Genomic DNA, 17,295 nt, shown 5'->3' with positions numbered 1-17,295 from the left:
CGCCTCAGGAGGAAAGAACAACACGAAGTCCGCCCCGCTGCGTTCAGTGTGGGGCTTACTCGCAGGAAACGGAGTGAATAGGATCGCAGCCTCAAGCGCCGGGCCGGGCGAGGAGCGGCGTCCCCTGCTAGGCCTCGCCTGCGCCGAGTCCTCCCGCCCTGCAGAGGCCGCTGCCGGGTCCTGCGGAGGAGGCCGTCGAGAGCCGCCTCTCCGCCCGGCTGAGTCGCTGCGTGACCCCACCCAGGAGCAGCTGAGCGGCCGGAGCCGAGCGTGTGCGCGTCTGCGAGCGAGCGAGCCGAGCGGAGCCCCGAGGCAGAGCGCGGCGGCGGCGGCGGCAGCGGCAGCGGCAAGGCCGGCTCGTTCCGGGGGACAATAAAGAGGCGCCGGGCCTGGCTGCGCTGCTGCGAGGTCGGGGAGAGCAGAGGCAGGAGAAAGGAGCAGGATGCTGGCGCTCTTCACCAAGCTGCTGGACTGGTTCCGGGCGCTCTTCTGGAAGGAGGAGATGGAGCTCACCTTGGTGGGGCTGCAGTACTCGGGCAAGACCACCTTCGTCAACGTGATCGCGGTAAGGGGGCCAGCCAGGTCATGGGCGCTCCCAGCAAGGGCCTCTCCCCGTCCCCGCCACCGCTTCCTAGGGCCGCACGGGCAGGATGGAGGCCTCCCTTCCAGAGGCAGGAGGACGCCCCTCCCCAGATCATGTGCATTGGGAAGGGTAGCCTGTCTCCACCCCACCCCTCTCCGGGCGGGGTGGGGGAGACATTGTTAGCAGCCTTCGTTTCTCAGCTACGCTTTGCGCAGAAAGGGCTTTTCTTCCTGTCCTTTTCTCCCCGGTTTAAATGGGGCGGGGAGAGAGAGCGTCGGTGTATGCAATGCGGGCAATGCCTCTCAGATTACACCCCCCCCCCGCCGTGCTCGCCCCTCTCGCCGTTCGCAGTGCGTGTCCTCTTGGCTCCGTTACTTGCTGCTGGCGATAAGGAGGAAGAGGCAAGTCGCCTTGGATCCTATATTAGTAATAATAAATAAATAAATCGATCCGGATTTATGCACCCGTGTGCATTCGAATTGGAGCGTCTGTCTCGTGCGGCTTTTGAATCCCTTTCGGGGCGGTGGGGTTTTCTGAGCGGAGACTGTACGCTCGAGATTGCTATGAACAGGCTGGGTCCCTGGTGAGACGAAGGGACGCCGTTCCATCTCCTGTGATGGATGGTAATTTCATCTCCATCTTTCCTGATCAATATGGCAATTAGCAGGGTTTCTCTGCGTGGTTTGTTTGTTTGTTTAATTTAGAAAGGAAATTTAAAATTGCAATAGGGTTTTCTGTTAGAGCATTTCATTGCACAGTCTTAAGAAACCATCTTGGGAAAGCAGCAAGATTTCAGTTTGTGGAGAATTTCCCAAATGGAAAGCCACGACTTTCTCTCCCCCTCCCACATGCATTCTGCAGTAATGGCTTCAAAGTGTGCATTTAATGAAAGGGTGGGGTAGAGGAAATACATTAGATAGCACATGGGATGGGGAGTATTAGCTGTGGGGAATATTGATAAGCTATCTTGAGCCTTCTGTCCCAGGGCCTTGAATGGAATTGGCAGAACTGAGAGGTCTGTGCTGTTGGATTTAGTGAGGGGCATTGTTCTAGGTGAGTTTGCGGAACTGGAGTTCTTCCATCTTTTGCTCTTCCTGGAAAGAGGATTGCAGCATGGTTCTGCTCAGAATCACGCGACACCGTCTCTGAATACTAAGCATTTTTGCCTGTACAAGGAAGTGGATGGCAGTGATGAAGGTTACCATAGCCTACTGCCTCTCCTTTCTTTCCATCAGTCTGTCACAAATCCTGGAATCCTTTTGTCATGTTTGAGTCTCTGTTCCACTTCATTCCAGCTTTATAATACAGTAATGGGAGGCACGTTTGAGTTTATTGCCTGCTAGCTTCATTTCTCAGAAGAAATCCCAAATGTTTTACCATTCTCCCCCACTCCATATGTGCTCTTAAAAAGAATGTGTTTGCCTTACTGTAGGTGAATTCTTGTAGGTAATTCTGGAACCCAAGCACATCAAGAGACATTTGGCTTCAGTGCATCTAAATTAAACTTGGTGGTTCAGTATGAATTTGAATATAATTTGCACTTTTTAATACACTTTTTAATGTCTGTTTCTTGAATTCATAATCTTTTGTAACCCTTGTGAAGGGTCTGCAGGTGTTGATTCCTAGCCTCTCATTTATGTACTCTTGAATTTTGAATGCCGAAGACATGACAATGCAAACTGGATAATATGCTAAATAGTGAGTTCTGTCTGATGTGTTTGCTCCAGAAGAGATGCGTTATCATTGACCACTGATTCAGCAGTGTTTTCTGGACAGAGCCATGAAATTGGCATGTGATTTCTCAAGGTTTAAACTGATCCTTGATTTGAAATCTGGACCTTTCACCTTTATTTTTTAGTATACACATATTCTTTTTTTTAAATTATTCTGTGCCCAGACATTAGGATAGATACAGATCGTTACATTATTTTGTCCCGACAACAACGAATTGTGAATTGAACTAGAAACCGATATGCCTTCTCCAAGCCAAATAGTTTTGGTTTAAGAAAGGTAACTTATTTTCATAACAGATGGTCACACTCCTGATGATGCCCAGAGGCCTCCCAGTCCTGCAGCTGGGAGAATGTGCATGCTCTGTCAGGTTTCAGGAGCATGAAGAACTATTAAAATGCAGTTCCTTATGTCCTTCCAGCATTGTCTAGGCGGATTACAGGAGGGAATCGAATGCAGCTCAGCAAACCTCTCTTGTGTCGACTCAATGCCAGTTACTGAGAATCTTCACAAGTGGGTAGAGTGCTATTGTGCTCAGGTTCTGTTTTAGGGGTTCCCGTAGGCATCTGGTTGGCCACTGTGAGAACAGGATGCTGGACTAGATGGGCCACTGGAGTGATCCAGCAGGCTATTTCTAGTTTCTCATGCCCTTGGGACTCAGCCCAAAGAACACCCCTTCTGCTGCTTCACCCTCTCCTTGAGTGTTTTTTGCCTGGCTGGAAAGTGTTCTTGAATTCTGATAATGCCTCTTGAATGCCTGGCTGGAAGATAGAGAAAGGCTCTGAGGGTATGTGTAGAAACTAACCAACGTAGTAAGGTAAAAGTTACATTCATTGCTCCACCCACTCCACCCTTCGACCCTGTCCACCACTGGCATGTGTCCCCTGGAAAGTTGTGTAGAAGGGAATGGGGCCCTTTGATTGAACTACATTTCCCCATGGACTCGGCTGGCCTCAAAAGGTTAGCCTGGGTTTTATACGAGATGGTATGGGTGGGGAGGTGTCAAAAATAAGGACATTTTCTCCCACCCCCCCTCCCCATTTTAAGATCTCCTACATCACTAGGTTGATCCTGGTCCTCCTATATCCCAAGCTGCCAGCATGCTACCATAGCATAGCAGTTGTGTTAAGATAGAGTGGGTGAATCACCTTGTTGTGCAAAATTGTTTTGCAGTGACTGCTGATTTCAGTGTTTGGGATGATATAGACAGAGCAGGGGGCAGGTAGACCTCAGGCTTGTGGAATCTTCTCTGTTTAAGCAGAACTCTCAGATCTACTGACAAGAGCCAGGTACATAATGGTGGGTGGAAACATACCCTTGGAATTTTTGTTTTCAGTAGCAGAACTGACTGAGTTTACGGGCCTATCACACAAAGGTCCACTCCTGTTTCTCCACGTCGCGCCAGCTTTCTTCATCTTTTCACTCTAATTTAAGAGAAAAATGGTCTCTGTGTTGGCTAAACAATTGAAGAGTCAGATTCCTTGCTGATCTACCCCAAATCATTCATAGATCTATCAGTAGATTCCAACCTACCTTCTGCCCACTGCTAAGACAGAACAGAGCATATGCTGAGGAAATCTTCACCAGTCTCTGGTTACAGCTGGAGCCTTTTTAAATTGAAGGTGGGGGAGAGAGATGAGTAAGCAGGCAGCCAGCACAGCGAGAGGCCTACCACTCTCTTCAGCCCTACTTTTGTGTCAGACTTAAAGAGTTGTCCTGGAATATACAAGCTCATTTACTCTCAGCTGCCTTTGTCTCTCTCTCCCACTCCAGTCTTTTACCATGCTGTTTCTTTTGCCTGTAGAAACCTCTATATCATTATTTCCCAACTCATTTTTATCTCCCAACTCTTTCCCCCATTTTTATCTGGCTAATGCAGGGCCTTTCTTTTTGTGTCCCATACAGCACCTAGCATATACTGTTCAGCATGGCTAAATAAATGATTAGCAGCAGTAAAAAGATTCTGTTTCAAGATGTTTATTGGCAGCTGATGCGTAGTAAGCATTTCAGAACAGGGATTGCTTGATGATTGCTCTGTTCACATGTTGTGAAATCTCATGCCCTTGGAGAGATGCATCAATGCAGTGCTGAAGACTGAGTCTTAAGTCACTCATCAAGAAAGGAATGTGCTAAGTAGGGTTGCCTTAGACATGTCTCCAACTCATTGCCTCAGTCTCCCCCCCCCCTCCTGTAATATGTGAATAAAATTGGTCTTCCTTATAGGATTGTTGTAGGGTTTACTGACATAGCTCTTATGGATAGCACATATTAAGTTATTTTTCTTTTTTGATTGCCCTTCCTCAGTTGGGAATCAATATTAGAGTTCTTTTATTAATGAATTTCCTCATTACATAGTGGTTGCAGAAACGCCATACATTTAGAGCTAGTCCTCCAAGAATCCTAGGAACTAGTGTACTGCCCACAGAGCTACAGTTCTCAGCACCCTCAACATGCTACAGTTCCTAGGATTTTGGGGGGGTGAAATCATGTGCTTTAAATGTATGGGGTGCATGCAGCCAACAATTCTAGAAGATGAGAGATTTATATCATTGTATTTGACAGAAACAGTGACACTCAATTGTTGATGTTGGTAGTCTGAATGGACTGGTCGTGTTAGCAGTGGTACACTTATATCCTGTTGCAGCATTCATTCTTGTTAACAGCCATCTCAAGTAAAGCTACCACCTTGAGAAAGAGACTGTGTCCTTGGACACGTTATGTCCTTCCTAAAAGACTTCATCAATGTGTTAACTGTGGTTCTGTATGGCTTTAGGAATGCCTTATGGCTACATAAAGATTTTTTAAATATACATGGTTGCTCTGCAAGTGCTTGTGTGAAGTGGAAAATAAGGCTGCATCAGATCATCCACATAAGCACTTTTGGAAGGAGGGAGGTCACTTGTGAGAATGTATGATATTATATGGCAACGTAATTGAAAGCACATTACTTGCTGAGGATAATATTTTCTGTGGTGTAATTCCATGCCTGAAGCAGTCATTACAGAGTGGTGTTGAATTTTTTAAAAAATGTGAACTGTAGAACATTTTGTGCACTTAAATAAAAGGATTTATTAGGTGCTTCTTGTAATATAACTAGATGGTACTTTAGACAGGTATGATAAGGTTACCCTGTCTCTTTAAAAATATGTAAACAAACCAGTTCTGATGAAAGCTTCTCTTCTCAGTAAGTCAGGTTTTGCTGTTTTAGTGTCTGATGTCATTCTGTTTGTTCCTCACTTGTCCAGAGTCTTCAAGGAAAGCAGGCTGGGCAAATGTCTAATAAATAACTACATTTGGAGGGTGAAAAAAGGTAACATTTCAGCCTAATCTTTTGTGTAATCACTGCACAAAAACACACCTGATTGTACAAAAGTTAAAAAAAAGAAACCCCTCCTCTGACTTGGTGCAGGCCTTTTGACCTGGGCTGGGTAGGAACCCAACACTGAAAGTGAAGCCGCCATATATGGCTTGTCAGAAGCTTCACCCAATATATTGTTAATGGTTTCATGCAAGATGTGTGGAGTTTGCTGGTGAAAGGTGGGCAGTGATCACTGTCATCCGGTTGTTTCTGTATAATGTGTGTAGGATTACGGCATATATTTTATTTTTTTAGTCACATTTATATAATGGCTTTCCTCCTGGGAACTCAAGGCAGCATAGATCTGCTTTTCAGCTTCACAACAACCCTGTGAGGTAAGTTAAACTGAGAGCCATAGGTCTTGAGTCTTTTTTCTCTAGCCCTCTAACCTAGTATGCTATACTGGCTCTCACACTGGCAAAAAACACACCAAAGAATGATAAAGGGATGTTGCATAAGTAAATAAGAGGAAGTGGAAGAGACAAGGAATTAGGGGTCATGGCTGTTAGAGGACAACATATGACAGATGAAATAGAGGAGGGCACCCTGTTGGAAGGGTTAGCGGGGTCATCTAACTTACTGCTGTTGCTGGTGTGCTGCATGGCAAGGGATCTGGGGAATAACAGAGCATGATTGATGTGCAACTTTCAATATATGCAGGGGGGGGGGGCAAAGAACAACAGAAAGAAGTGGATTGGTGCAGCCGAGCTTGGTGGCCTACTTTTGTTTTGAGTTCCATGACTTCCAAATCTGGCAGTTCTTGGCAGACTTCATCATTATTGCAGGATACATCCTGGTAGACCTGGAGCCAGAGTGAAGGAAATAGGAATAAGGTTACAGATTTGCTTTGTTGAAAAGCAGTTTTAAGAGGTTGGCGTTGGTATATGCCAGGCAGGCTGTAACCCAGCACTGGTATCCATGGCCTTACAGCTAGTCGGCATGATTGAAGTTAGTCCAACAACATCTGGATGGCCACTGGTTCCCCATTCCTGCCATAAAATGTGTTGGCCTTTGAAGTGGGGAAAATCTGAAAATTGGTTTCAGATTCCTGCTCAGTTGATGGTCCAATCCTATTCCTTCATCCTAATCTACCTCACACAATTGCGGTGAAGCTAAAGTGGGATAATTCCACCTTCCCCCTTGTTCCATGTACGCTATTCTGAGTTCACTGGGAGAACAGTCTGATTCCGTTCTTGTATTTGGAACCATGGGGAGCAAAATCTGCAGTAGAAAGAGACACACATCCCATCTGCTCTTCTGTCATTTGATGGAAAGACCCAAAACAATCTTTTCAAATAACTCTTGAGGCAGTGGCTGACCACCCTCCAGCTGTGCCTCTCAACTTTTGCTACATGTCCCTCCTCTCGCTGCTGCTTTCTGCTGGGCTATCCATTAGCCTGTGTTCTGGATTCATGATGTGGGGGTGGCAGTGCCACTGCCCTACACTGTGTTAATAGACAACACAGCCCTGTCTTTAGGACAACTTCACCCTCCTTGTCTGAACCCTCTGAAAGGGGCAGTTGGCCAGATGGAGAGTAATTGCCCTACAGGCAAATGCCAAATTTCATGGGAAATATTTTTGACCTTTTATTGTTAGTTTTATTTCCTTCATTAACATGTTACCAGTTTTAAAATATTTTAATAATAATAATAATAATAATAATAGTAAAGCTCCAAAAAACATTTGAGGAAACTGTCTCTCTCAAATATGATTGTGCTAGATAAAACATTTGCCTGTTGTTGGAAGCTTACAGTTAATCTGTGGAACATCTTAACTCAGTTATGTTCTAGAACTCGTGTTAAAGCTAGAATGTGTCACTTGGGAAGTAGGAATATATATATATACGGGACTTCCAGAATATACGGGACTTCCAGAAATTCCGTATGTGCAACTTGGATATAGTATCCTGAAAGAAGGAACCAGATAGGGTTTTGTGCAGAGAGTTGAAGGGGAAATATTCTGTATCGGGGTCACTTAGATTTGGTCACAGTTTTGAAGAAAATTGGAAGTGACTCTAGTGTGCATTACTTTGTAAACCTTCCCAGTTATGTAGTACGGAATGATTTTGACATTATTATGCAAGCCATGACTGTTTCCTTGCCTGAACTATCTTGCCACAGATTCTTGCTGGTGCCTTCAGGTGAATGGCATAAAATGTGCCCCTCCTATTACTAGACATTTCATCCCAGAGGGAGAGTGCTGTGCAAGGAGAGCAGTCTCATAATGCTATTTTGTGTAAGTGGGTAAGCCGTGTGGGTTTGCCCTTTGTATCCTAGAAAAGAGTGGTGCAGATATTCTCAGTGTTAAAAAAAAAATGCCACATTCCTTTCTGGGCTGCCTACACTGTCTTGGAGTCTGAAGACTTGTGACGATAGTCCAGTGTTTTTCAACCACTGTTCCGCGGCACACTAGTGTGCCGCGAGATGTTGCCTGGTGTGCCGTGGGAAAAATTGCTGCTGAAGCAGAGAGGGCCGGTCGGGGCTGCTGGCAGGCGCCTGCTGAAGAGGCGGACGCTGCCCCGTGAGTGTGCAGGAGGCGCACGGCGAGCCCCGAGAGCGCAGCCGCTGCCGCCAAATGCTGTGCTTGGTGATCGCCGCGATGAAAGATGAGCCGCGCGGCGGCGCCTGATCCGCTCGGGCTGCAGCGCTGCTTTCTCCGGCTCGACAGGACCCGCGAGGAAAGCGGCGCTCTCGGAAGCCCAGGCGCCTTCCGAGCGCGATCAGGCTCTCGCAGCTGCTGGGGGTCAGGGCTTGCGGGTGGGGGCGCAACTGCTTTTCTGCCTGCCATTTATGGGTGGCTGGGTGGGGGTGCATGAGGGGCGTGATCCGGGGTGCCAGGACGGGGCGTGGGAGAGGCAACTCTGGGTCCGCGAATCCGAAAGGGCTCTTTTGCATTAAAGTAACCCCTCGGAATCTACCTCCCGAAGTTGACCCCATCGTCACATGACACCCCTTGGCTCAGGGTGCAAGCCTGTTGGCGGAAACGTCTGAAGGGGCCTCTCGCCCGCTTGAGCTGACCTCTGGGCAAGTGCCCTATCCTCGGAGAGGGCCGGTCTGCCCTTGGCAGTGAGTGCTTAATTTTTGTGTGTGTGTGTATGCCACTAACCCAGTTGTGGTGTGAAGTCTGCAGAGTGCTGGACTTTTCATGCCACATGGACCCCCCCCCCCCAACTTTCCAGACCTAGACTCTGCACGATAAGAGAGGGCACTTGAGGTAGAAGGACTTGTAACTTATTTATCCTTCAGAGTTTGAAGTCTTTAAAACGTGATTGTTCTTTTAGATGTGCTCATTGCCTATTGTTAAATATTGAGGGGAATGCATAGTTTCAAAAACATTCTCCTTGCCCAGAACAGACAGAATATTGAACTGAGGGGAAACTTCGAAGCACATATTATTTCTGTGAGGTGGTGATGGAGAGATACACCAGAGGCATGTGCCCATCTGCAAAGTCCTCCTCTCAGCCCTACATGTTTGTGGTTACCTTCCATTTCCCTCATATTTTACTTCCTCACAATGAGGTTGGGTTTGGATTTGAAAATGACTGATAGGACCCAGAACTGGCCAGATGGTCTATTTTGCGATGTAGCAATCCTGTGCATGTTTACTTGGATATAAACCTCACTGTTTTCAGTGGGGCTTATTCCCAGGAAACAGGGCATAGGACTACAGCCTCAGTGGACCAGCGGATGTGGCAGAAAGTGGGTAAGCTTTGGGGTTGCAAGGAACTATTTGTCGCTTGAAAATGATAGCAGGAAACTGAACTGGGTCTGAATGAAAGTGTTTGAAGATAACTACATATCTGTGTGAGATGAGCTTTTCAAGCATGATTGCTATAAAAACTAAATACAGAGAGAGACTGAGAGCTGTTGGCGAAGAGCTACGTGTGTGCCTTTCTTCGATTTCAGCCAGAATATCAGCTTTGTGTTCAGCCAAACAGGCCCTGGTTGTGCACTGAATAAAGTATTTTATAATTTTTCATATTTCTGTTTACTTACTATTATTTCATAATAAAGTAATTATAACATACTTTCTTTGTGTTTATTTGATTCCTATTCAAGAGAATTACTTTATATATAGTCAATATAGGCACAGAGTTAATTTTTTTAACATTTTCTAATGGTGGTGTGCCTCGTGATTTTTTTCATGAAACAAGTGTGCCTTTGCCCCAAAAAGGTTGAAAAACACTGCGATAGTCCAGCAAGGAAAAATCAAAAGCAGGGTGAGAGACCATTGGGAGCAGGTGGCAGTGGGAGGAGAAGTAGTGTTAGAGGAGGGGTGGACAGTTTAGCTGCTCTTAGTTGCTTGCAACGCCCTTATGTTATATTGCTAAATATGCGTTAAGCTGATAAGCAAAGAATTGACAAAACCAGCAGAGATTTTAGAGCCTGCCTGTACCCAAACAAAACAAACCTCAGCATAGCTTTCACACATGCACAACCTCATGAAACTGCTGTGGGAATGGAGTTGCCTGGTTCCCCCCCCCCCCCGAGTGTTCCTATCCATCAGTGGGAAAATGATTCCCAGAGAAGCATCACATTATTTCAGAGAACACATGCTGTCTTCTGGAGAAGGGAGAGTGTTGAATGTATCTCTCAACAGAAAATGGCCATATTCACATGCTTAGCCTTTAAAACCTGCAATAAAAAAGAAGGAAACTTGGTACATAAAGCACACACAGAGTTGTAAAGTTGGCCCCTAAATCTCTCCCCTTTTTTCTGAAGGTTCTGCTGTGGCTCCTATCTTTGATGGGGTTGCCAACTTTTGGTGGCTTCAGCTCCTTCTTTACCTGTAATAACTAGTTCATATTTTAAAAGGATTAAGAGATTAGAAATAAGGATTACCAGTTTTTTCCCTGATGAGGCTGCTGCGCTGCGTGTCTCATGGGGTTGCCAACTTTTACTGGCTGCCGCTTCTCAGCCTGTAACAGCCAGCTCACTGGGTGACATTAGCAGGGGGATTTGTTGGTTCTCATGGTCTACAATTACCCCAGCTTATTTTTATGCATTGGTTGGTTGTTAAAATCCCTGCCAGCCGTGAATTTTCCAGTTAGTCGACAACCCTAGCTTTTAAAGGTTTAATATAAAAAGTGGAAATTCAGCAGGTAAAGCACATATAGAACCACACAGGCAGCCCCTAAATATCCTGCCCCTTTATTCTGAAGATGTCCTATGCCAGGCATCCCCAAACTCTGCCCTCCAGCTGTTTTGGGACTACAGTTCCCATCATCCCTGACCACTGGTCCTGTTAGCTAGGGATGATGGGAATTGTAGTCCCAAAACAGCAGGAGGGCCGAGTTTGGGGATGCCTGTCCTATACCTTTCAAAGTTGTCTATCAGTAATCCAGTCATTGTGCACCCTAGAAATGTTTCCCCCTTCCCTCAATGCCTCTCAGTTTTTACACATTTCCTGTGATCTCTTCTGCCCATCTCTTTTCACACTTAACCACTTAAGGGAACTTTAAGCACTTCAAGGCTGAAGCCTGATTTGTGAGTACTTTGATCTCTTCCCTCCACGCCCATTCTTTTCTGTTTCATACAACCACACACTGTCATTTTCAAATCAACGTGTCTCTCTCTCTCCCCCCCCTCTCATTTCACCCGGCACTCCATTCAACAGCCCCCACACACGGAACCTTTTGCATATCAGGTTCATACTGGGGGTGGGTGGGTGGGGGTTGCACACTTAGGAAACTGCATTGAGTAATATTGGCCACCAAAATGCCCTTTTTAATAAAATCTGCAAACATGTTACACAACTCATGAATAATGGCAGATACCAAGTAGACCTTTGCCTTGACCTAACAACAGTTTCCCAAAAAACGCAGTTCAAACATAGAAACCCTCCCCATCTATAGTCTATAGAAGGAAAACACACACCACTTACCAGCTTGCCAAAGTCTCTTACGAAATGAACTCACTTCAAATAAGCAATTTCTTACCATTTCTATTCCAAATTCAGCATGGGCTGCCCTCAAACCTATTTTTCCTATAAACTGCTAAATATCAAATCATTCTGTTGAACCATCTCCTAATTATGAGCTCTAGAACCCACACCCCATTTTTTTTACCTGCTCTGCTGTTGTAATCCTTCCTTATTGACAAACAAATCTGTGCTGCTGTACAGTCATGAAATATGGAGATAAACATCAAAGAAATCAGCAACCCACATATAACGGTTTCTAGCTCACTCCATGCACCAGTGTGTATATATCTTAAAATGTAGGTCAAGTAAGTGAGTACAGTCATTGTGTGTGTGTTTAGCAGCACATCTACTTTAATGCAGGCAGCAGTATGACTTCGTATAATAACTTGTTCCTATTCCCATAAGTTTTGATAGTGTTGTATCTGAAGGTTTGGGTTCTTTTCCTTTTTTTGCATTTGAGTAGATACAGAAGACACTTTCAATTCTCTGCAGTCCTTCCTCCCTCCCCATCCTGCAGTGAGTTACAGAGCAGCGCTTTTCTGCGTAAGGCCCTCTCTCTCAAGCTTGTCCTTGGCTCTCAGTTTTCTGCAGTTATGATAGATCAAAGCAGCTGTGTTACCATAGCAAATTAGGTGCTCATTGTTGGTTCTGTTACATTTCAGTGTTACAGTATTTTCATCTTCTCTCAATGTAAATCTTATTTGTTTCTTGTGATTTACATTATCAACTATCAGAAGGAGATCCATTTAGGGTGCTAACTGTGTATGTCCATCATAAAGCTGTCTGCTGCAAGTCAGCTGTGACCTGAGATTTCGCTATCAAGGTTCTCCTAATAATAGCATTTGAAGGATCCTATCGTCTTTGTCATGTGTCCAAAATACTGGATACTTCCAGCAAAATATATTTGTAATTTTAGCAGAAGGTTATTGACAGCAGACTGACACAAATCAGATAGGGTGTGGGTGTGTCCACGTTTGCAAACATAAAAAAAATGCAAATCCCTTAACATTCAGGACTCAGAAATCATTGCTGCCAAGGAATTATGATTCAGGCTTGGGCATGAATTGCACCTAAAATCTAGTATTGTCTGCTAATCCCCCCTCCCCCCTCCAAGTGCCATACTCTTACAAGTAGCAACCCTTTTAGGCGCATCCAGTGGACATGCGGTTACTGACAAACAGGTCCTTTTGGACCCGGAAGAAGGCAAAATTAGGGCAGAACCAGGGCTGGGTGGAATGGAGCAGGATGCACTCGGGCCGGTAACGGAACCCCCACACAAAATGGTTGCCTCCTGTACAAGTATTTTTCCAGCACTGTAAACCTCTAGCGTACCAAGGCTGGATGAAGCTCCTGGGAACTGAATGTGTGTGAATCGAGAAATCTCTAGATCAGAATTTACTGCAACCCATCAAAGCCTTCACTTGACCGTCCTAATGAGGGGAAGTAGTCTCATTCAACAAGCCTTCTAATCTTTATCCCAACTAGTATCTGTCTTGAAATTGATTTGATTTGATGTATGTCCTGTTGTGTTAAATTATTTTTATACTTAAAGTTGTTTTTTATTGTTCTTATATAGGCCATTGTTTTAACTGTTTTTCTATGTGTAGCTGGTTTATGTGTGTCACCATATTGTAAATCACTTCTGAGTGCTTCATAGGAAGCAATTCAGAAATCAATTAATTAATTAATAATAGTGCAGATCCACCTTTCTCCAAACTATTGGAACTCCCAGCTGTCATGGCAAGTGATCAGAGTTGTAAGCCAAAACATTGTGAGGGCACCAGATTGGGGAAGCCTGGTGTAGATGCATTATATAGGCCTAAAAATACATAAACAATTCACTTTAAAGGATAAACCTGAAACATCTGGCATGTTCCTGCCCTATTGCAAATGTAGCAAATACTAGAGGTTCCTGTCACCTGCCGAGCCCTTGAAGGCTGCCCTTGTTTATGTGCATGCTTTCCTGTTGCCGTAATAGGATGCAATCATAATCACTGTCCTTGCAGATGGCAATAGTAGATGCTTGAACAGAAGCAGGGTCCTGAAAATGCACGGAATAGATTTTATAGGAGACAATTTATTGGCCCTTCGGTGAAAAGCTGTGTCTCATTAGACAGTAGCTATTTGGTGTCAGTCACTTTTTCCTTGCTGCACTGCTTCAATTTTCAGCTATAACCATGTGCTCTGTCTAGACTGCATTTCCCAGGAGACTCTGAACTTGGCTGGCTAGCCAATCCAAAATGTAAACTCCCTTGGAGAGCTGTGTACTGGGGGCAACAAATATTTGCAGAACTGGGGCATGAGCCCATGCATAGGGGCTTCCCTTGCAACCTCAGCTTGTGGATATTGGAGTGGGACTACCCTAAGCGTAAGATATCAGGGCGGAGCAAGCAGAGCTCTACTGCTTCAAAATGTGTTTGCATTTTATGTTGCCATGAGGGCAACAAAAGAGACTTATACTAGAGCCTAGAAGGATGAATACCCTCAATCATTACACAATGTTCTGAGGACAGAGTAGTCCTGTATAGAATAATAGACTTGTAGAATTGGAAGGAACCCCGAGGGTCATCCAGTCCACCCCCCTGTGATGCAGGAATCTCAGCTAAATCATACATATAACTACTGTACAACTGATGTCTATTTCGTATAGACATCAATTTTGTGCAGTCATTTGGAGAGCTTTATATTAACTTACATGCTTAACTTAATATGATGGCTACTGCAAACTGAGGTGGTTTTTTGTCACTATTTATATGCATTTTTATTTTGTTTTATTCTTTTTTTCTTTATTAAATTTGCAAAAAAATAATAATTTAAAAATGTGTGTACCCTACCTGACAACAGTGCATGAATAGGAGCCCAAGTGTACTGAATACTTGTTATTTTAAAAAAATATATTTTTAAATTAAAGTTTCAATTTTGCATCTTACAATAAACACTTTACATACTGTTTACTGTTAGATATCCCACAACTTCTCTCCTCTCTCCTTGGTTCATTTTATTTATCTTTCATTCCTGCATATTTTGCAGTAACCATTTTAGTTAGTTCTGCAGCTAGAATTTTATGTTCATTTTTCACATGGTCTAATCCTCATCTGAAGACTTCAAAAAACAAAGCCATACTTCCCCTGCCCACCCACCCCCAAATATTCTTATGAGGTTCCCTTCTCCAGTCTTCAAAGAGAGGCTGGGAGTGGGGAGGCAGAAAAAGCTTCTCCTTTTCTACTAGCAGTGGCAGATTTAATCTGAAATCTTAAAATCAGTACTATGCCTAGAGCTCAGAAACTGCTCGCAAACTTGTCACAAAACACCCCTATAGCAATGGGAGTTTCAAACACTGCAACTAACAGGTTCCATGTTGGAATACTTGGAATAAGGCAACTTGATAGACAAACACCCTAGAGCTGATTCTTGCTCTTCATTTTGGGACTTGGATAAAAGGTTATTAGGTTCTGTACTAGAGTACGTATTTTAAATGGACAAGTACCACACTGGAAATGCATGTGCCCTGCAGACATGACTAATGGCGTGCATGTTCTTTACTGCGGCATTCACATTCATACAAAGCATAAAAGCTAGAATTGTCTCAGTGACACCAGGTTTTTGCAAACTTAACAATGCTTATTTGCTACCTAGCACCACTTTTGCAATCTCTTCATATGCAGTGCAACTTTATCTAGATGAGAGTGCATTTTCATTACTCTGGAAAGATATCCAGCAATTCCCTCTGCTTTTGTAATTGTCTTGGGAATTGCCTAAAGTGCATGCTGTAGACTCCCATTTAAGAATCGCTGGTCTAACATATTGGATTGGAAAGCTTGGATTCAACTCGGTGATCATAAATGGACTTGCAGAGAGGCAAGTCTACCTCTGAACTGTACTTCTCGCCTATAAATTGAAAATGATACTGACTTGCCTTACAGGATCATTGTCAGAATAAATGAGAAAAGGCTGAGGGACAAGATTGCATTATGGTTGTGGCAGGCACCATGGGCTGTAAATCTAAAGGCACACAATTTTATCATATCAGAGGCACCTCATTAATTGCAGCTTTCCAAATTTTGCATGACTTTGAGAAGGTACTTCATGTGCTGCCTAGGACTGTTTAGCCAAGGAATACCCTATGGTAGTGGCTTGAATCTTGTTCTAATGGGTCTCTAAGTTGATGGAGGAGGAGACAGCTCAACTGCTGTGACCTGCAGGCAAATTTAAATGTGCACTTATTCCACTTCTGGGGGCAACATTAAAAGGAGTTTTATGAGGGAGATGGAAAAACAGGTAACCCATAAAATACTGGTTCCAATTTAATTACTTGATGCAAGAAGCACCAACTACTATTGATTTTTGGCCACCTTTCTGATCTTGATCCCTCAAAATCAGTTTGTGTGTGCTGGCAAAGGCTGAAATAATCTCAGCAACTGCTTGTATCTCTCTTGGAATGCTGTTCTGATATGTTGAATGTTGCAACTTGAGATTATACTATGTTGTAGGGTTTTTTGTGTGTGTACTGTTACCCCAAAGTTACGTGCAATTTCTCTCTCTCTCTCAATATTAGAACCTGTGGTCATCTAAGAAATCTGAATGGTAGGAGATTCAGGACAGACAAGATGGATTACGCCTTCACACAGTGCATAGTTAAACTGTGGAATAGGCTACTGCAATGTGTAGAGATGACCACTAACGTGGATGACTTTCAAAGGGATTAGACGTGGAGGACAAAGCTAGCAATGTTTGCTTGGCATGATGGCTATATATTGTCTCCAATATCAGAGACAGTATATAGGGAAGTGCTGCTGTGCTCATGCCCTGCTTGTAGGTTTCCCATTGGCCTCTGCTTGCAAACTGCAAAAACAGTGCTGGACTAGATGGGTCTTCAGTCTGAACCAGCAGGAGGGTTCTAACGTAGTTAGGGTAGCCACTTTCATATTGAGCTTTGGGTGCTCTTGAAATCAGACTGTAGTCCCAGTTTCATTCTGACAGACACAGTACAGGCCATAGGTTACAACGTTAATGCCTCCTATTTTATTTGAAATCAAAGCTCCATCTTTTAATTTGTGAACTCTCTTTAATTAGTGCACATTGAAGTTGCCATCATAGATCACTACTGTCCTTGAATAAACTAGATACAGTTGTGTGTTTTATATTTCCTGCAGACAACAATATCTTTACCTAATAGAGCAATATGAAGGCAGCACAGCTAAGTTTAGAGAGCTTGTGTGAGGGGGAGTGATTGCTTAGATGAAACCATTTTCCTCATGGTAAACAGATTTGCAAATTTCATGGAATAAATGTGTAAAATACGTATTTCATATAGAAAAGCAGTCTAGTATTAATGGGTGAGTTTTGTGAAAATCTGACTACAGTAGAAAAAGGGCAAGTGTGTTGGTGGCAGCTGATGAACTTTGCTGGGGCGTTTTGGTTTATGTGAACATCAGAGCTTCTACGTTGAAGCAACAGGGAGATGATAAGGGTGTGTGATAGTGCATGCTTTGCATAGACAGGCCTGGTGATTAATTTCTAAAAAGAGAGTTAAGAGCTGCCCAGAAAAGCCTAACACTCTCTTCTTAAGAATGTAAGAAGGTAGGCTGTGTGTTTGCTTCATAGGCATAGGAAGAGAGGCACTCTACATTGCACATAAGCACATTATTTTACATATTCCTGCTCAGCTAAAATATCTTAGGGCCACTTCATATGTTTTTA

General features: G+C 44.0%; 1 protein-coding gene across 1 annotated transcript in view; it reads left to right on the top strand.

Annotated features, from left to right (window-relative positions):
* The first annotated feature begins 319 nt into the window (after positions 1-319).
* The window catches only part of ARL8A (ADP ribosylation factor like GTPase 8A), a 37,729-nt gene continuing 20,753 nt past the window's right edge, over positions 320-17,295 (top strand). The window contains exon 1 of the mRNA XM_033153104.1: positions 320-565. Coding sequence (XP_033008995.1) covers positions 443-565 — 123 coding nt within the window. The 5' untranslated portion in view covers positions 320-442. The remainder of the gene's footprint in view (positions 566-17,295) is intronic.

The sequence above is a fragment of the Lacerta agilis genome, chromosome 6 (genome assembly GCF_009819535.1).
Source record: "Lacerta agilis isolate rLacAgi1 chromosome 6, rLacAgi1.pri, whole genome shotgun sequence".
NCBI classification, from domain to species: domain Eukaryota; kingdom Metazoa; phylum Chordata; class Lepidosauria; order Squamata; family Lacertidae; genus Lacerta; species Lacerta agilis.
Note: the sequence above shows the minus strand (reverse complement) of the source record. Positions and strands in the feature narration are given on the sequence as shown.